The 22,004-nt window shown below is 39.8% G+C and overlaps 1 protein-coding gene across 2 annotated transcripts in view; it reads right to left on the bottom strand.

The window, feature by feature from the left end:
* The window catches only part of CNTN1 (contactin 1), a 132,585-nt gene that overhangs the window by 71,406 nt on the left and 39,175 nt on the right, over positions 1-22,004 (bottom strand). For both annotated transcript variants that reach the window (XM_056797383.1, XM_056797384.1), the window contains exon 13: positions 17,169-17,289. In XM_056797383.1, coding sequence (XP_056653361.1) covers positions 17,169-17,289 — 121 coding nt within the window. The remainder of the gene's footprint in view (positions 1-17,168; positions 17,290-22,004) is intronic.

The raw sequence follows: 22,004 nt of genomic DNA, 5'->3' as shown, positions 1-22,004 counted from the left end.
CGAGTTTCAAGTTAGATGGAGGCTATGACTCAGAGGAGAGACTAGAAGACAAACCCTTGAGGAGTGACTGGAAGACAGACACCCAGACTTCTTTTCATTTAGACTGTCACCATTAGTGAGTAAAAGGCTGACTTAGTGATCCTGCTTTTCTCAGAGGTGTAAACCTCTGAGAAAGGCCCATCGTCTTGAGAATCTCTTCCCCTGGCTGGGGCTTAGAAATTCTAACTGATATCAGAAGAAGCCAGAGTTTTCTCTCTCTCATTCCTTAATATCTTCCTTCTATTATAAATATTGTAAATAAGCTACCATAAATTCCATTTACTTTATTAATTCATTTTGGGATTTAGAAATTAAATCCCTGGCAACCACCTATATAAATATTCAGAGTCCAACCACAACTAAATTTAACACCTAGCAATGTCACTATTAGACCTATCTCTCAAAGGGATCAAAGAAAAGAGAAAAGGAACTATATATACAAAAAATGTATAGGTCTTTTTGTGGTGGCAAAGAAGTGGAAAATGAGAGGATTCCCATCATTTGGAGAATGGAATATGATTTTGATGGAAGAAATGATGGAGAGATGTGGGAAGATGTTGGAGTAGGGTATCAGGTTGCCTCACTTTCCAAACTCTCCCACAAACAATCAGAAATAAGTCCACAGAATCAATGCTAAAAGCAGCAAAGACAGAAAAAAAGTCAGGAGTGAAACTGAGCAGTCAGGGACAACTTGGGAGGAGGGTCTCTGAACTTCTCCTTGAGGTGAAAGGTGGAGCAAACACTGAGCAATCAATGAGCAACAAACCCTGGGGGAAGTATGGTCGACCTCAACTTAACCTAGGAGTCTCTATCCCTATGGTAGATACTGCTGTAGTCAACAGGTTGCACCCATGGGAGCAACTGTGAGGGCTGCAGCCTCAGCTCCAGAGAACCCCAGTCACCCACAGCTGGGGGTTGACCTCTGAACAGGGAAGGACTTCAGAAGCCAAGGTGCAATTATTAGACACTTGTTCTGTCCCAGGCTGTAGCTTTGGGAGAAGAGTTGAGAAGGAACACAAACTGATGAATGCACTTGCTGAGGGGCTGAATGCCTGTTGGCTGTGGACACCCACAGGAGAGTTGAGTACCAGGCTACCATCCTAGGTAGGAGGTGAACTGTCTGCTTGTGGTGGCAGAACTGGGGGTGGGAGGAGCTATTGTTCCTAGTTCCTAGCTCCTAGGGCTTTAGGAGGACCTGAGGTCAATCACAGATTGAGGTTTGAGCTGAGGGAAGCAGGGACTACCCTTGGCTCTGAATTTTAGAAATTGGAAGAACTAAGTGTGGCCCAGGAAATAACAAACAAAAAAAATCTTGAAACCTGAGTCACTAACTCTTATACCCTGGGAACAGAGCCAATATAAGCATAAAACCAACAATTAAGTCTATTGATTTGGTCACTAAAATTTGAAAAAAAATGTGCAAGCCAAAAAGAAAGAACCCAACTATAATAGGGATAGAAAACACCTAGGTTTAAATCTGGAGGACAGAAAAGTTAAAACACCAACTTCTAAAATAGCCCAGTAAAACGCCAAATGGCCACGAGTCCAAAAAGTTTTGGAAGAGCACAAAAAGATTTCAAAAACCAAATGAGAGAAGTTGAGGAAAAGCAAGGGGGAAAATAAGAGCAATGCAAGAAAAAATTTAAAAATATATATAATAAAAATCATCCATCAGTAAAGAAGAGATCCCAAAAACTCCTGGGAGAAAATAATTATTTAAAAATTAGAAATAGATAAGAGAAATATGATGACTTTCTAAGACAACAAGAAATAATAAAGCAAAATAAAAAGAATGAAGTAATAGAATATAAAAACATGTTATTAACACAATGACTGACCTGGAAAATAGACATAGGAGAGAAAATATAAGAATTGTCAGATTACCAGAAAATTATGATAAAAAAGAGTTCAGACACCATACTTCAAGAAATCATTAAGGAAAATTGCCCACAAGTTTCTAAAACTAGAGGGTAAAATAGAAATGGAAAGAATCTACTGATTACTACTGCAAAGAAATCCCAAGATGAAAATGCACAGGTTAAGGAGGAGATACTAAAAGCAACAAGAAAAAAAAAAGAATTTAAATACTGTGGAACTATAGTCAGAATAACATAAGACTTAGCAGTTTCAACATAAAAAGAATGAAGAGCACAAAACACAATATTTTGAGAAGCAAAGGAGTTAGGATTACAACTAAGAATAACATATCCAGAAATGCTGAGCAAAATTACCCAAGGGTAAAAATAGATATTTAATGAACTGAAGGAGTTTCAACTGTTCTTAGAGAAAAAGTCAGAACTTAGCAGAAAATCTGACCTACATGAATCACAAGAAGGTAAACATGAAAGATTAATTGTAAGAAACCTGACAAGGCAAAATTGTTTATTTCTTATATGGGAAGATGTAATCTATAACCCATAAGAATGACATCATTACTTGGGAAATTTGAAAGAGCATTATAGATATAAAACTTGAGGTCAAGTTGAATATAATAAAATGATTTAAAAATAATAATAATATAGGGTAGAACGAAGTAAAATGGAACAATTATCTCATATAAAAGAGGCATGAGTAGAAAAACTGTCACAGAGAAGGAAAGGAAGGGGTGGAAAGCTTGGTAGTACTGGAACCCTATTTTCATCAGATCTGAGTTAAAGAGGGGATAACATACAACTAGAAGGTTAAAAAATCTTCTTAACTTATGTAGAAACAGGAGGGTGAGGGAATAAGATATGGTAGGAAATAAGAATCCCCTTACGGGACCAAAAAAGGGAGAGTTTAGATTAAGAGAAAAGAGGGGAAGGGGATAAGAAAAAGGAGGGATTACTAGAAAGGAGTACATATCAAGAAATAGGAGGGCAAGGTAAGGGGATAGAGGTAAGGAGGATGGAATAAAGGAGGGACCCTTAGAAGGGTGGGTTGATTTAGAATTAGGAGGGCAAAGGGGGAGGATAAGGGAGGGGTTCAAAGAAAGGGCACTGATTGTACAGAAGAAAGTGGATGTTTGAGGAGGGAGAAAGCAAAAGAAAAGAAAGACAAGTACAAACAACGAGGAAAAATAAAATGGGGGAAATATACAACTAATAATTATAACTTTGAATGTGAATGAGATGAATTTACCCATAAAATAGAAGTAGGAAGTAGAATAGATCAAAAACCAAAACCTGCAAATATGCTGCTCACAAGAAACAGACTTAAAAATAAGAGACAGAGAAAAAATAAAGGGCTGGAGCAAAATATTCTATACTTTAGCTAATACAAAACAAAACAAAACCAAAAAAAAAACCAACAATGACAGAGAAAGCAATCATGATCTCTGACAAATTTAAAGCTAAAATAGATATAATCAAAAGAGATAAACAGGGAAACATGTTAAAAGTTATGATAGGCAATGATGCTTATATGTAGCAAATGTTATAGCATCCAAATATTTAGAGGAAAAGCTAAATGAGTCACAGATGGAAATAGATAACAAAACAATAATAGTAGGGGTCTTCAATTTTCCCATCTCAGAACTATATATATCTAACCAAAAAATTAATTAGAAAGAAATCAAGATAAATAGAATCTTAGTTTAGTTAAATATGATAGATATCTGGAGAGAATTGAATGGGAATAGAAAGGAATATAACTTTTTCTCAGTGGTACATATGCCATTACAAAAATGGGCCATATGTTAGGGTATAAAAATGATAGTTAAATATAGAAAAGCAGAAATAATGAAGGCATCCTTTTCAGAGCATAATGTAAACAATGATTAAAAATTAATTTGAGATTACATAACTTAATCTTAAATTAAAGAACAAGTTACAGAAATAATAATAATTTAATTGAAGGGAATGATATAAATGAAAAAACATACCAGGTACAGAAATGTTCCTCATCTCTACATAGCACATTTGTAAAAAATATTCGAGCTTAGAAACTTCACAAGTGCAAAAGACCAGAAACATTAAACATACATTATATTGGCAAGCATAAAATAAAAATTCTATTAAATAAAATGTTTCTGAAGGAACTATTAAAATTAGAGACTAAATAAAAATAATCCTAAAGAATTTGTGGTCCAAGGAATTATCAATTGTCAAAAATTGTTTCTACATGTATCTGAAAAAAGAAATAGTGTTACTGTGTTAAAAAAAAAAGAGAAGAAAAAAAGACAGTCATTAAATATGTTCTGTGATAGTCTTGATACTCGAGAGGAGATCAAATAAGAGAAAGTAAATAAACATTGGGGCAAAAAAATTCATATAAAGCATTACCAAAGAAGTAGCTAGGTAGCTCAATTGAGCACCAGGCCTGGAGATGGGAGGTCCTGGGTTCATATATAGACTCAAACACTTCCTATCCATGTGACCCTGGGCAATCTACTTAACCCCGATTGTCTAGCTCATCTGCCTTGTAACTGATACTTAGTGCTGAATCTAAGACAGAAAATAGGGTTATAAAAAGATAAAACGTTGATAAAGAGATTGCAACATCATATCACAAAAATTATATACCCCAAATTGGGATTTTAATAAGAATTCAAGATTAATATTAGGAAAATTATCAATATAATGGACCAATAAATCATTATAACAAAATCATATGATTATAACAACAGATGCAAAAAAAGCTTTTTTCTGTTCTTTTAAACTAGAAAATGTTAATAAACAAATCTTTCCTTGATATAAAGAATTTCTATCCAAAATAAATAAATTTAATTAAAGCCAAACTTTTATGTAATGGAGATAAACTAACAGTCTTCACATGAGCCAAATCAAGTGAAGAAGCATTTATGGGAGCCAAGATGATGGATTGGGAGTCAACCAAACGCACCCAACATTCTACTTATAACAACTTTAAATTTTGGAGCAGCAGAACCAACAAAATGCTAGGGTGAGACATTTTTTGAATTTAAGAAAACTTAGAGGTAAGCAAGAAAACTCTGAGACACTGGGAGCTAGGGGTAGACGCCTTTCTGGAGATCACACTTATAATGACGGTAACCGCAGTTGTGGCAGCTTTGGAAACTCTCAGTTCAGAGATGGTAAGGAGGTTGGATAACTGGTCAGAAAGATACATGTAACTCCCAAGAACTTTATCATTATTAGGGCAGCTAAAAGGAATTTAAACAGACAGAGGACATGGGTGTGAGTTGATGTTGGAATGATCTCCAAAACAAATGAATGGATGAGAAAAAAGGAATGCACAGGGAGAAGGGGGAAAGGGAGAGGTAGAATGAGGAAAAGTTTCTCACATAAAATAAGTACACAAGGAAGAGCTTTTACAATGGAGAGGAAAATTGGGGAGGAAGGTGGCAGATAACGCTTAAATCTCACTCTCATCAGATTGATACAAAGATGGAAGAATATATATATATATGTATACATATATATACATACATATTTGGTTATGTAGAAAAATGTAACCTACCCAATAAGGAAATAATAAAGGAAGGGAATAAGAGAAATGTGGAAAATGAGAAAAGGGAGGGCAGATTAAGGGAGGTGGTGATTAGAAGTAAAATGGACTTTTGGGGAGGGATGGGACAAAAAGAAAGAGAAGAAGAAAAAGAAGAAAATTGGACAGAGGGAAATATACAGGAAGTATCATTACTCTAAATGTGAATGAGATCAACTCACCCTAAAATGGAAGTACACAACAAAATGGATTAAAAGCTAGTCAATAACATGTTGTTTACAAGGAACACACAGATCAGAAAGACACACACAGAGTTAAAATAAAGGGTTAGAGCAGAATCTGATATGCTTCAGCTGAATTAGGGATAGTGATCATAACCTCAGACAAAGCAAAAGCAGAACGACCCAATTAAAAGAAATAATCAAGGAAACTGGGTTTTTAATCCTTTGTTTTTGAAGAAGAGCAATGAGACCACGGGGTGATATCTTCCCTTGCATGTGAATTGGATTTAAGTGAGGTGGAGTTGCACAAAATCATCCATCTCACTTTCTCTTTCAGAGGCACTAAAGCCCAATGGCAAGACAAAAGTCTGGATGACTGGCAATGGCCTGGGATGCAGTGAGTGGTACTGGTGTCTTTCATATGTGATCAAGCTCCCCAGTGCCTGTTTCAGGTCCCTTCATGGCTGTTGGAACACATCATCCTCATCTGCCCATTGTGCTTCAGATGTTTTGGAGAGACATTCCTCTAACTCACTGATGGGTTTGAGGCCTCTTAGTTACCTTCAGCCTAGTGCTAAAAGGTACCATAGACAATGAAATAGTGTCCAAAACTGTGACAGAAGTTTCTGTGATAAAGGCCTCATTTCTCAGATATGGACTGTGTACGTAGCGAGTCAAATTTATAAAAGAGCAGCCATTCCCAAATTGATAAATAAAGCAAAGGATATAAACAGGCAGTTTTCAGAAGAAGAAATCAAAGTTATCTCTAGTCATATGAAAAATGTTCTATGTCACTACCGATTAGAAAAATGCAAATTAAACAACTCTGAGGCATATTTGGCATCTCATCAGAAATGACAAATGCTGGCAGAGATAAGGGGAAAATAAATATATCAATGTATTGTTTGTGGAGCGAAGTATACAAAAACTCTGGACAACAATGTGGCTCTACACCTAAAGGGAAATAAAAGCGTGTACACTCTTTACTACTAGATCAAATGAAAAGGAAAAGGGCTTATATGTGCAAAAATGTTTAAAGCAGCTCTTTTTGTCTTGGCAAAAAACAATTGGAAATGGATGGAATGTTCAACAGTTGGGGAGTGGCTGAACAAAATGTGGCATATAATTGTGAAGGAATACTGTTGTGCTATAAGAAATGACGATTTCAGAAAACCTGGGAAGACTTAGATGAACGGATGCAGCAGCAGATCATTGCTGCACAGGAGCAGCAATGTTATAATGACAATCAGCTGGGAAAGACCTGGCTATTCTTATCAATACAACAATTCAAGACAATTCTAAAGGACTCAAGATGAAAAACGATGCCATCTATCTCCAGAGAGAGAACTGATGAACGGGGTGCAACTTGAAGTATGTATTTCTCACTTATTTTTCTTGATTTTTTGAAATATGATTTTTCATTTATAGTTGATATCGTACTCCTTGCCTTCTCAGTGGGTGTTGGAGGGTACAGGAGAGAAGGAGAGAGTTTGGAACTCAAAATATAAAAAAGAAAACAATGTTTAAAATAAATAAATAAATAAATAATAGTTTAAAAATTAAAACCAAGATTCATTGTGTGCCAATAATGGGAGAGGATGGTTGTTTACAAAGAAGATATATACAGGACAAATTGGAAGTAACCAATAAAGGGAGGTCACTGGTATTGAAGGAAAGGCTTCTTGGAGAAGGTGAGATTTTAACTGGGACTTAGAGAATGCCAGAGAAGCCAGGAGATGAGGATGGGGAGAATGCTGGGCATTGGAAGAGAACGCATGGGGTCAGGAGCTAGAATGTCTTGCACGTGCACACCAATGCCAGTGACTTGTAGAGTACACGTATGGGAATAAGAGTTTAGAAGACTTCATTGGTAGCAAAAATCCTGCAGGTTCTGAAGGGCTTTAAACGCCCAAAGGAGGATTCAGTATTTGATCTTTTAAGTAGCAGCCGGAGTATCCAATAATCACTGGAGTTAACTGAATGAGGGTGGAGGTGATAGAGCCAAATCTCTACTTCAGGAATATTGCTGAATTTTGTTAATATTTAGGAATATCACTTTATATGGAGAATGTCAAAATCTATAGAGAGGTCAGGAAGAACGAGAAAAGTTCATTAGGCTGGGCAATTAAGAATTACTTGGCAATTACCATTACAGTGAAAAGACATGTGCGTGGAGGCTAGACAACAACCACACAGGAGAATGGGAGGAAAGGAAATAGGTGCGCCATGTATAAATGATTTATTCAAGGAATTTAACCACACCCGGGAACAAAAGATAAAGCCTGAGAGCTAGCAGGGTTGAAAAAAATCTCTCTAGGATATTTTTGAAGATCAGAAGACATGGTCATAATTATGGGCAATAGGGAAGCAGCTAGAATGGGAATGGGGGGGCTTAATCTGCTGGGGAGGACAGGATGGAATGGGCTGACTTGTACATGGAAAGGAATCTATGTTAGAAGGAGGAGGAACTCTTCATGTGAGATGGAGTGAAGGAGGAGATACCAGCAGACGGCATCTGAGACATGAGACGAGGGTGAGGAGATAAAAGGGAGCTTTCAGCAAATTCTCTCCTTTTTTTTGTAGTCCTTGCCTTCTATCTTGGAATGAACAGTAAGTATTGGTTCCAAGGCTTCAGAAGAGTGGTAAGGACCAGGTGATTGGGGTTAAGTGACCTGCCCAGGGTCTTAGCTAGTCAGTGGCTGAGGTCAGATCTGAACCCAGGACCTCCCATCTCTAGTCCTGGTTCTATATACACAGAGCCACCTAGCTGCCTTGACCTCAGTTTTTTGGATGAAATACCCTGTTTCTCAGTTAAAGCAGCAGGGAGATGTGGAGTCATGGGAGGTTTTGAGGAGGTATGAGAAGTGAAGGAAAAATTGTTATGGTAAATAGGACAGTGACTAGACTAGAGAGCTATAAAAATATTCATTTGGTACATCGAGTATGCAATTGAGATTATGTAACACAGACTTATAGTAGGCCCAGTTGGTATGTTTTTATGGTTTTCTCCAGTTTTATTTAGCATATGAATGCTGAATGAAGATTGAGACTGTTAGGGAGAAAGGTAAAAAATAGATGAGCATTATCCCTACCATTTGACGAAGTGCTCAAAATGCAGACTATAGAGAAGAAGGAAAGAGGGGGCAGCTAGAGGATCCTGGGAAAGTCACTTAACCTCCATTCCCCAGCCCTTACTGCTCTTCTGCTTTGGAATCAATTCTTAGGATTGATTCTAAGACAGAAGGGAAGAAAGAAATAAAATAATTAAAAGAAGACAAAAAGGAAATAAATGTATCACCTTTGGAATATGATAACAACGGTGGCTTACTTAGAGAGAGCCAGAGATGCAACCAAAAAGAGGTAATTATGACTTCAGCAAAATCACAGGATATGAAACGAATTCAGAGAAATCAGTATTTCTGTATACGACCAAATCTAATGGGGAAAGGTAGAAAGAAAATGGACTTTCAGTAACTTCAGATTCTAGAAAACCTTTGGGAGTCGACCTGCCAAAACAGATCCGCACTCTCTGAATACAGCTAAAAACCACGTTCTCTACTGATCAAGACAAAGCTTCCCTATCGTGCCTGAAATGCACTTCAGCTTTGTCTCTTTCTCAATATCTCTCTTTTCAACCAAGGTTCTGTACAAACCAGGTCAAGGCCACCTTCTACCCAGAGAATGGTACATTTTGACATATCAGGGTTCTGTGGTTTCACTTGGGCGGTTATTCCATTAACTAAAGTAGATTATAGTCACTTAATCATTTCGATGGGTTTTGGGAACTTTTGTAACCAAAAATCTCAGCGCCCAGGACCCAAACTCTGCTGTTTCTCTAAACACAGCTGTTAATCCCAGAAGAAGCATCAAGTCTACTATTAGTAGGCTATTCAAAGCCCTTTCAGCCTGATAGGATCTAACAGAATTTATACTCTAACAGGAGCCTTTGAGAACCCAGGGCCACCTCCATTTCATGAGTGAATATTGGAATAGGACTTTAGAGAGAAATCATCACTCAGTCAATCAACAATTATTTTTAAGGGCTTTCTATGTGTCAGGCATTGCGCTGTGCATTGGTGATATAAGAACAATTATATAATAATTCCTACTTAAGTTCCCGTTCTAATCAAAAAGACATGATAAAAATATATAGCAAATAAAACAGTTAATAAGTATATAAAAAAGTTAAATACAAGATCATTTGGAAGGAATGATCCAAGAAAGTGTAAGAGAAGGTTTGAGATCTTGGAAGGAAAATGAACTTGGAAGGGCTGAAGGATTCTACAGCAGTGGGGGATGGGCAAAAAAGGAACCCAGAACTTTGGAGAGGGGGGAGTGGCTGATCCAGGAGTGGAAAACTGATTTCTGTCTGGAAATATACACCAGAGAAGCAAGCTCCAGCTAATCTCCAACTCAGTGATCTCTTTCCCTGGGATTCCTGACTCCAGATCCTCATAAGAAGAAAAGCCAACTGGACAGGACTTTGAAACATAAGCTGTCCACTAAGAAAGATTTCCTTCAACCTCCTTGAACTTTGAACTTGGGGACATTCACTGTGCAGCCAAGAACCAGAGTTTCTTTATTCTGACCCCAAGGGGGACAGGTGAACCAAAACCTGATCTGCCTGACTTTGGCGGGAAGGGTAATAGTTAGATAGGAACCCCTTCTCCCTCCTTCCTTCTTGAAGCTTAAATTTCCTATCCTCCATCTGCCCTGTTCCTTTTCTGTTTCCTTCAAATAAACTCAGTTAAGAAGATCCAGGGAACAGCTAATCCCAATACTATACAAACTATTTGACATAATAAGCAAAGAGGGAGTTCTACCAAACTCCTTTTATGACACAAACATGGTACTAATTCCAAAACCAGGCAGGTCAAAAACAGAGAAAGAAAACTATAGACCAATCTCCCTAATGAATATAGATGCAAAAATCTTAAATAGGATACTAGCAAAAAGACTCCAGCAAGTGATCAGGAGGGTCATCCACCATGATCAAGTAGGATTTATACCAGGGATGCAGGGCTGGTTCAACATTAGGAAAACCATCCACATAATTGACCACATCAACAAGCAAACCAACAAAAATCACACGATTATCTCAATAGATGCAGAAAAAGCCTTTGATAAAATACAACACCCATTCCTATTAAAACACTAGAAAGCATAGGAATAGAAGGGTCATTCCTAAAAATAATAAACAGTATATATCTAAAACCATCAGCTAATATCATCTGCAATGGGGATAAACTAGATGCATTCCCAATAAGATCAGGAGTGAAGCAAGGATGCCCATTATCACCTCTACTATTTGACATTGTACTAGAAACACTAGCAGTAGCAATTAGAGGAGAAAAAGAAATTTAAGGCATTAAAATTGGCAATGAAGACACCAAGCTAACACTCTTTGTGGTTGATATGATGGTCTACTTAAAGAATCCTAGAGAATCAACTAAAAAGCTAGTAGAAATAATCAACAACTTTAGCAAAGTTGCAGCATACAAGGCAAACCCACATAAGTCATCAGCATTTATATATATAAACACATCTCAGCAGCAAAAATTAGAAAGAGTAATTACATTTAAAACCACCCTCCTCAATATAAAATACTTAGGAATCTATCTGCCAAGACAAACACAGGAACTATATGAACACAACTACAAAACACTGTTCACACAATTAAAACTAGTCTAAACAACTGGAAAAACATTCATTGCTCATGGGTAGGACAAGCTAACATAATAAAAATGACCATCCTACCCAAACTAATTTACTTATTTAGTGACACTCCCATCAAACTACCAAAAAACTTTTTTACTGAATTAGAAAAAAACCATAACAAAGTTAATTTGGAAGAACAAAAGATCAAGGATATCCAGGGAAATAATGGGGAAAAATGCTAAGGAAGGAGGCCTCACAGTATCAGATCTCAAACTATACTATAAAGCAATGGTCATCAAAACAATATGGTACTGGCTAAGAGACAGAAGGGAGGATCAGACTTGAAATAGACTTGAGTTAAGTGACCTCAGCAAGACAATCTATGATAAGCCCAATGAGCCCAGCTTTGGGGACCAGAATCCACTATTTGATAAAAACTGCTAGGAAAATTGGAAGACAGTGTGGGAGAGATTAGGTTTGGATCAACATCTCACACCCTACACCAAGATAAACTCATAATGGGTCAATGACTTGAATATAAAGAAGGAAACTATAATTAGATAAATACAGAATAGTATTTGTGTCAGATATTTGGGAAGGGAAAGATTTTAAGACCAAGCAAGAGTTAGGAAAAAATCACAAAATATAAAATAAATAATTTTGATTACATCAAATTAAAAAGGTTTTGTACAAATAAAACCAATGTAACCAAAATTAGAAGGGAAGCAACAAATTAGGAAAAAATCTTCATAACAAAAACCTCTGACAAAGGTCTAATTACTCAAATTTACAAAGAGCTAAATCAGTTGTACAAAAATCAAGTCATTTCCCCAATTGATAAATGGGCAAGGGATATGAATAGGCAATTTTCAGTTAAAGAAGTCAAAACTATTAATAAGCACATGAAAAGTGCTCTAAATCTCTTATACTCAGAGAGATGCAAATCAAAACAACTCTGAGGTATCACCTCACACCTAGCAGATTGACTAACATGACAGCAATGGAAAGTAATGAATGCTGGAGGGGATGTGGCAAAGTTGGGACATTAATTCATTGCTGGTGGGGTTGTGAATTGATTCAACCATTCTGGAGGGCAATTTGGAACTATGCCCAAAGGGTGATAAAGGACTGTCTGCCCTTTGATCCAGCCATAGCACTGCTGGGTCTGTACCCCAAAGAGATCATAAGGAAAAAGACTTGTACAAGAACATTCATAGCTGAGCTCTTTGTGGTGGCAAAAATATTGGAAAATGAGGGGCTGCCCTTCAATTGGGGAATGGCCGGACAAATTGTAGTGTCTGTTGGTGATGGAATACTATTGTGCTCAAAGGAATAATGAAGTGGAGGAATTCCATGTGAACTGGAACAACATCCAGGAACTGATGCAGAGCAAAAGGAGCAGAACCAGGAGAACATAGTACACAGAGACGGATACACTGTGGCACTATCAAACGTAATGGACTTCTCCATTAGTGGCAATGCAGTGACCCTGAACAACTTGGAGGGATTAATGAGAAAGAACATGATCCACATTCAGAGGAAAAACTGTGGAAGCAAAAACACACAGAAGGAAAACAACTGCTTGATCACATGGGTTGATGGGGATATGATTGGGGACATAGATTCTAAAAGATCACCGTAGTGCAAACATCAAAACATGAAAAAAGTTTTTGACCAAAGACATATATATGTAAAACCCAGTGGAGTTGTGAGTTCATTATGGGAGGGGCCAAGGGAGGGGAGGGAAAGAATATGATTCTTGTAACCAAGGAATAATGTTTTAAATTGACCAATTAAATAAAACTATAATAATAATAAATAAAAAAGAAGACTCAGAAACTGACTTAAACCTTTACTAGAGGGAAACTTGAGACTGAGGTGGAGAGAAGTGATATTTCTCTCCCCAGAAAGAATGAGACTTATCACTACAAGCCTCTTCAAACAAGATCCTTCAGAGAACCCAGCAGTTAAGCATTGAAGAGAGCCATGGGGGTGGGGGCAGTTGTCAGAGAGTCATGAGGGGGAAAAGACAAACCCACCCTTCTCTCCCTTGGCTCATCAACATCACCTCCTCACTCTGTCCTGCCTTAGAGGGAGAAGATTTCGTTCCCTTTTCACCTTTATATCTTAAAAAATATTTTGAAGTAAAATAAATAAAAAATATGGAAGTGTGCTTTGCATTACAAAAAATAAAATTAAAAATATTTTATTTTCCCCTCAATTACATGTAAAAAGAGTTTTTAAGATTCATTAAAATTGTTTCAAGTTCTAAATTCTCTCCCTCCTCTAACCCTCCCTTTTCTCCTACCCTTTCTGAGATAGTAACAAATCTGATATAGATTTGATATATGCAATCATGTAAAACATTTCCCAGTAAGAAACAGGGAAATTTAGAGGACAAATAACATCAATAAACTAAAAATTACATATAGGACTCCTCTGAATGGCCTATACAGGTTATTAAACATTGTTGGTTGAGTCCCCAGAGGGTAGCTATTGCTCTAGGTTCAAAGCATGGTCTTTACTCTCAAAACTATAGCTCATAATATAATAAAAATGATAATTCTATCTAAATTCATTTACTTATTCAGTGCTAGGCTAATCAAACTATGCCAACAATTATTTTAAGAAACTAGAAAAAATATTAAAATGTATATGAAAGAATAGGGAGTTGATGAAAAAACATGTGAAGGAAGGAGGGCTAGCCACACCAGATTTCTGGCCAAGAAATAGAATGGTGGACCAATGACATAGATTAAGGACCCAATATATAGCTGTAAATGACCATAGAAATCTAATATTTGATAAATCCAAAGATCTGAGAAAAACTGCTAGAATAACTGAACAGTGCTATGGCAGACATTAGGTATAGATCAACATCTCACACCCTCTTCCAAGATAAGCTCAAAATGGGTATATGCTTTAGACATAAAAGATGATACTGTAAGCAAATTAGAGGGGCATGGAATAGTTTTCCTGTCAGATATATGGATAATGAAGAAATTTATGACCAAACAAGAGACAGATAACATTACAAGATACAGAATAGATCATTTTGATTACAGTAAATCAAAAAGGTTTTGTAGAAACAAAACCAATACAAACAAGATTAGAAGGGAAACAACAAATTGGGGAAAAAACTTTATAGCAAGTTTCTCTGATAAAGGTCTCATTTTTCAAAAATATAGAGAGCTGAGTTAAATTCATAAGAATGTAAGTCATTTCCCAATTGACAAATGTCCAAAGGATATGAGCAGACAGTTTTAAGGTGAAGAAATGAAAGCTATCAATAATCATATGAAAAAAATGTTCTAAATCACTACTTATTAGAGAAATGCAAATTAAAACAACTCTGAGGTGTCACTTCACACCTATCAGAGTGGCTGATATGACAGTAAATGAAAATCATAAATGTTGGAGGAAAAATGGGACACTAGTACATTGTTGGTGGAGCTGTGAACCGATCCAAAAATTAAGGAGAGGAATTTGGACCAGTGCCCAATGGGTTATAAAACTGTGCATACCCTTTGACCCAGAAATCCCACTACTAGGTCTACATGCTAAAGAGATCCCTTCAAAGGGGAAAAGGATTTGTTTGCACAAAAAAAAATATAGAAGCTCTTTTTGTAGTGGCAAAGAATTGGAAATTATGGGGATGCCTATCAATTGGGTAATGGATGAACAAATTGTGGTAGATGATTGTGATGGAATACTATTGCACTATAAGAAATGGTAGCCAGGATGATTTCAGAAAAACCTGGAAAGATCTACATAAACTGATGCAGAGTAAGTTAGCAGAACCAGGAAAACATTATACATTGCATGATGATCATCTGTGAAAGACTTAGCTATTATCAGTTATACACTGGTCTAGGACAATTCTGGCAGACTTCTGATGAAAAATGCTCTCCACTTCCAGAGAAAGGACTGATGGATCTGAATGCAGGTCAAAGCAGACCATTCTTCAAGACTGTGGTTTATTTGTGAGTGTTTTTATTTGGGGATTTGAGTTTTATATGACTTCTCTCACAGCATGACCAGCATGAAAATGTTTTGCATGATCATACATGCATTAGTCATATCAAATTGATTGCCATCTCAGGGAGAGGAGAGGGAAGGGAGGCAATTCAGATCTTATAATTTCAGGAAAATGTATGTTGAAATTGTTTATTACATTTAATTGGAAAAAAGTAAAATATTATAAAAGAGCCAAAATCTCATGAGTCACCACAACCATGAATATGTTTAATAGTCAGCCAATAGACACGAATTAAATCCAAGGAAAGGCATTGTATTGTAAGAAGGGTAGCTACAAAACAGTCACGTAAACCAGAGACGCACTCCCTCAACTGTATCTAGTATCCATGGGCAGAGGGGACACATAGAAAACACTATTAGCGAGGCATCCCTATAGACAATACATGTGGCCAAAACAACTCGTGCCTCCAGCATCCTAGGTCCCTAAACGCCCATCCTTTTTGATGGTGTTCTCATGTGCTCCCTATTGCTCATAGCTTCTTGGCTGGGCTCTCTGGGCCTCGTTTTGTTTTTCTTTTGCACAGCTTTACTCCTGAATCCCAGGTAGTTTAAATCCATATCTGCCTCTCTTCTCTGATACCAAGGGCTGTACCACTTGGAGCTGCCTCCACTATTTGATTGTCTCTGGCTAACTGCAATTCTAATGGGAGGGGAGGAAAGAGAAATCCCGGTAACTTCTGAGCCCGTCTGCCCTCTACTATAGACGTGAGGGGAAAGGCAAGAAATAGACCCTCTATGAACTAAGTGGCACAATGGATCAAGTGCCAGGACTAAATCTGGCATTCGACACTTACTAATCGTGTGACCCTGGGCAAGTCAATGAACTCCGCTAGCTTCAATTTGCCCGTCTATAACATGACCTGGGAAAGGGAAGGACAAACCACTCAAGTATCTTTGCCAAGGAAACGCCAATGGGGCCAAGAAGAGTTGGCCATGACTGAAAAAAGGCTGAACAACAACATAGCCTTTTTAAAGGCTACCAGAGATATGGTCTGATCAACAGATGATAACTTCCCTGGTTCCACCTAGAACTTCACACTTCATGAAGTGGTCATAAATTATGGATATGTCTTAATGCTGCCGCTGCCTTTTCTTTCTTTTGAACAACTAGGCAAACCGAGGGCGCGGGGGGGGGGGGAATCAATTGATTAAGGCTTTCTAGGACAATCCACCGATAAAATTCGCCCAGAAATGTATATTTGGACAGAAATGATCTTCCCTCCTCGGACCTCAAATAACACGTCATTCTAAACGTGCACTTTTTCTTAGCAGGAATGGCATCTGAGTTGAGAAAACCCGAGTTCCCTTTGCAAGTTTTCTGTTTAGTCAGCTTTTAATATTCCAGGCCTGAGCACTTAAGGTGGTGCTCAAAGAAGCAGTAGCTAACACCAAAGGAATGGGCTTTCCTTAAGGCACCTTGTCTAGGTCAACACGCCAAACTATTGACTCTCGATGGAAACCACAGAGTAATCAAATCAAGGACTGGACCTGCTTCCCTGTTTACTTGTTCCTTTGAGAATCGATAGTTTCAACTGGCTGAAAATATTAGTAGAGGAGAAGTTTTAGTGAGAAGAAGAGTACACGGAACTACAGAGTACGGACAGCGACACAGACGTCTTTAGTAAAACCCACAAGATCAGTATTCTCTATTACTGGTTCAGGCATCAAAGGTGACTAGGCAGAGGGAAAGGCTGTCTTCAAGCACCAAGAGGGTTATTGTCTAAGCACTTGAACAAGACTGTCCAGGAAGCGTTATGCACGGATACAAGTCAAGTACCTTTGGCTTTTCCACTGGAACAATCTTACCTCGAACAACAAGGTCGGCCGAAGCGGAAGAATTATCCACGATTGTCTGAGCAGTGCACGTGTAACGACCGGCGTGTTTCAACTGGGCTTTTTTAATAAGCAAGTCGCCATTGGAATCTATCTGTTTGAAAGAGAGCAAACCAAGCAGTCATTCCCAGCAGCATTGCTTCCATCAAGCAATCATGTGGCCGTGTGAAGCCAGCATTTCATTTAGGTCCACGTGAGCCCATCCTCATCCCTGGGTTTCCTCGCCTACCATTTGCAGGGCTTGGGGTGGAGGCTTTCTGGGTGACATCCAGTTCTACGTTTTTGTCAGCTTCTACTAAAGGGGTGACTGGAGCCAAGTTCACGGATGCCTTCTGGATTAGGCAACAAAACTGACGAGGGTCCCATCTGGACATAGTGTCAGTGCCTTGCACTGCCGTCTGCATACACGTAGTGAGTCAGAAGAGCCACCGGGGCAGAGCTAGGATTTGGTCTCCCATTCTACCTGATCTCTCTGAGTTGACCACAGTTACCCCAAATGTGACCAAGTAAATGGTTTAAAATAGCCACAATAATAAACTCGGCCAGACTAGATTGGGGATGTTTTGTCCTCTTATAGCCTCAAGGTGAACTGTATTAAAACACTTCTTTATCATAAGGCAACAGCTCTTCCCAAAACACAGAGACGATATCATTGCTGTTGTTGTCCAATTACTTTTAGTGGTCTCGGACTCTCCAGGACCCCGTCTGGGGTTTCCTCAGCAAACGGACTGGAGTGCTTTGCCATTTCTTTCTCCAGTTTATTTTACAGATGAGGAAATTGAGGCAAACAAGGTTAAGTGACTTGCCTGGAGTCACACAGTGTCTGAGTAAGTGTCTGAGACTAAATTTGAACTAAGGAAGACGAGTCTTTCTAACTCTAAGCCAGGCATTCTAACCATTGGGCCACTTTGCTGCCATGTAATTTACAGAAGATAGAATAGGAAAAAACCACTCATTAAGTTCCCACTGTGGGCAGAGAACTATACTAGGCTCTAGGACAACTTAGAACAGTGTCTCTGACTCCAAGGAATTCAACCCCTCAGAAAGGGCTAAGATATAAACAACCCCCAATACAAGATGCTATAATTATGTCAGACATGAGATTTATTATATTGTGTATGTTAGTGTCCAGACATTTTATTAGATGTTATAATTCCACCAGAGTTCCAAGCCTAAATGCTGAGAGAGAGGGCCCTCAGAAGTCATTTCTAGGAGCGCTACGGAGACCCAATTTCAGAATTATTTTTATATACTTGAAAAACGTGTTCTTCGGGCTTTGTCGCGGTTTCATCGATCTTTGCAACAACAAGGACCCACTACTCTAAATCGTATTGCACTAAAATGCTCTACTGGCGGTCAAGTGAGTCAAGCTGACTTTGAGTGAATGCTATGACTCAACACAATGTGCAGGCTGTAGAAACCAGGCAGTTCCATTCAGACGTGACCAAGAACCACCCCCGAGTGCTCATCCATCTCTCGCTTAATGACTTCTAGCCTAAAATGTCCATGCAAAAATTCCCACCAATTGGTGATGGTCCTCCCAGTATTCCGTATAGTGAGAGATGAGCATTTTCTTATGAGCATAGTGGCATGGCCAGAGCGTGCTAATGGCCTCATTTGGAGACTTAATTACAGTTGGGGGGGGGGTCAGAGAGGAACCAGCAAGGAGTGGGCTTTGGCGACTATCCCTTTTCAGTGGGAAAGCATTAGAATCAAGAGGGGTTGGGGAAGGTGAGATCTTCACTGGGATTTAAAGGGTGCCAAAGGAAGTCAGTAATCAGAGCAGAAGGAGAACGGTCTCGACATGGAGGAGAGTCCGAGAAAATGTCCAGAGCTGATGGACCGAGCAGCTTGTTTATGGAACGGCCAGAAGGCCAGCCTCACTATTATGGTCTAAGAAGACTAGAAGGGCACGAGGGGGCTTGAATGCTGTGTGTTTACTCCTGGAGGTAAGAGGAAGCCCCTGGAATTCATTGGGGTGGGCACGATTAGACCAGCATTTTAGGGAAGTCACTCTAGTGGCTGAATGCAGAATGGGCTGGATTCGGGACACTCCCAGTAGGACATCACAAGAATAGAGGCACTAGAGTGGTGGCAGTGTTAGAGTAGAGAAGGAGGCAGATTCAGAGAGGTTGCAAAGGTCAAATCAGCAGGCTTTGGCAATGGTTTGGAAGTGTGGGGTGAGAGAGGAGGAGGAATCCAGGGGACTCCTACACTGTGGGCCTGAACGGTCAAAGGGAAGGCAGGAGAGGGGAATGGTTTAGACCAAAAGGCAGGGAGTTCTCTTTTGGACACAATCAGTTCAAGATGTCTGCTGGTCATCTAGTGGGAGATGTTTGAAAGACTGTTGGAGATGCAAGACTGGAGGTCGATAGAGGCACTGAGGCCGGAAACGTAAATTTGAGAATCATCAGTAAAAAGAGGGTAACTGACTCTACCAAGTGAGGCAGTAGAGAAGAAGAGAAGAGGGCCAGCTACAGGCAGAGGCTTTCATCTGGAGGGCCATCCGGCAAAGGAGACAGAGTAGGAGGGGGTAGAAAACTAGGAGGAAACCCAGGAGATGGCAGAATCCTAAACAACTAGAGAGAAGAGAGGACCACGGAGGAGAGGGATTAACAGCACTGAGGGTTTCCAAGAGCGAAGAGAGTGAGGTTTGAGAAGAGGCCACTGGCCAATGAGGGGGCCTCAGGAACTTTGGAGAGAGCCGTTTTGGTGAAATGATGCGGCGGACTGTAAGGGGTTGAGAGTGAGAGGAAAGCGGAGGCGCCTATCGTAGATGGCCTTTTCAAGGCATTTAGGTGCAAGAAGAGAAATAGGATGATAGCTAGTGAGGAGGGATAGATCAAGTGAGGGCCTTTTCCTGAAAGGGGACACAAGGGCAGACTAGCAAGCAGCGGGAAATGAGCCAGCAGAGAAGAAAGGGTTGAAAGTAAGTTAAAGAATGGGGATGAATGAGGGACATTCCATTGGAGGAAACAGGAGGTAATGGGGTCACTTGAACAAGTGAAAGGGTTAGCCTTGATAAGGAGTCAGGGGAAACTGGGAGGAAGAAGGCAAAAGTGGCAGAAGGCACGAGATAGGAGATAAGGAAGAGAGGAGAAGAGGGAGTTCATGGCAGATGGGATCAATTTTTTCTGTAAAAGGGGAGGCAAGATCCACTGGGAGAGGGTGGGAGGGGGAGCCATGGGAAGTTTGAGCAAGGACGAGAAGGTTTGGAAGTGCCACTGTGGAAAGTGGTCAAGGGAGTCGATAAGGGAGCTGTAGTTATAAGGGCGCAGGTGAGACTATATAATATAAACTTGTAGTGAATCCGGTCAGAAGGGCCATGCGGGTTTTCTCCACCTTCATTCAGCGGTCCATGAAGGCAGTGGGAGTGATCCAAAGCTTTGCTGGGCACAACTGGCAAGATGGCGAGAGGGATGAGGATTCAAGAGAAGAGGACAGTATAGAGTCTACTTGGTTTACCAAGGAGTCAAGATTGAGAGAAGATGGTGGCTAGTGGAGGGGGGAGAACTGAGCAGCTGAGAGATTGGACATCATGGTGAGGAAGAAGAATGTGGTTACATAAGGGAAGGCAGGAGAAATGAAAAACTGATAAAGGGATCTCAGTACTCTTTTTTATTTTTCATTCATTCATTCATTTAATTAATTTAGAATTTTCCCCCATGGTTACATGATTCATATTCTTTCCCTCCCCTCCGGCCCCACTCCCATAGCCAAGGAGCACTCAGCTGGGTGTTTCGTGTATCATTGAAGAGCTCTGAACGTGGTGATGGTGTATCTGAGGGTGAAGGAGGCTCCTGAAAGAGTAACGTTAAAAAGGGAGCACTGCAGTCAGGACAACAATGACTGATGCTTGCAGATGGAATCCTTGGCAATACGACCACGAACACGGGTGACTGGGAAGGTGTCGGTCCCTTAGACAATAAGGGAAATTTGGAAAGATGGGGGGGGGAGGAGCTCTGCTTTGGATAGGCTGAATTTGAGGGGTCCAAGGAACAGCCCATTCAGACATCCAAAAGGCAGTGGTGAAATGGAGAGAGATTAGATGCGGATTTATAGATCTAGTCATCATCTGCATAGATAATCATTTGTCCCAGGGAGAAGACTGAGCAAGACAACAGAGAGGAGAAAGAGAAGAGGACCCAGGCCAAAGCCTTGGGGACGCCCATTAATGGATGTGGGAAACTGAGAAGTGTTTTGTCAGGGAGGGAGAGAACCAAGAGGAACAGAGAGGAGTGTCCTGGCTTCCCAGAGGAGAACCCGATGATGGGCAGTGCAAAGGGGGTAGAGAGGGGAAGCATGAGAACAGGGAAAGGCCATCAGATGTCTAAACGCTCCAACTAAAACAAAGTCACTCTCGGCCAATATTCACGGTGGGTGAGAAGAAAGGAAGAAAAGGTCTGACTGGCATCTATCCAGGGTCTCTGGGCAGCGGGCCCTGCCCAGATCTTTACCATCATTCACTGTTCTGTTGTGCAGTAATACAACAACAACACTGAGACGATACAGTCACACGGAAGAACGCTAATTCATAGAAGTTAAACAGAGGCGACCTGGTGACTTCACGGCACTTGGAATACCGTAAGTCAGAGAACCTCCGTGGACAGCCAGGTTCCAGCAGCCACTTCCTGGACTGGTGACTGAGGAACGGGCACCTAAGCACGCAAAACGGCCCTCTCCTCCCGCGTGGCCTGGCCATAACAAAGCTTGCAGGGGTTCCTGTTCACCGAACTGCTGTGACCAAATTGCTTTGTAAGCCTTGAAGCACTGTAATTGGACGCTACTCCCATTCGATGAGACTGTCTT

Source organism: Monodelphis domestica, chromosome 5 (genome assembly GCF_027887165.1).
Source record: "Monodelphis domestica isolate mMonDom1 chromosome 5, mMonDom1.pri, whole genome shotgun sequence".
NCBI classification, from domain to species: Eukaryota; Metazoa; Chordata; class Mammalia; order Didelphimorphia; family Didelphidae; genus Monodelphis; species Monodelphis domestica.
Note: the sequence above shows the minus strand (reverse complement) of the source record. Positions and strands in the feature narration are given on the sequence as shown.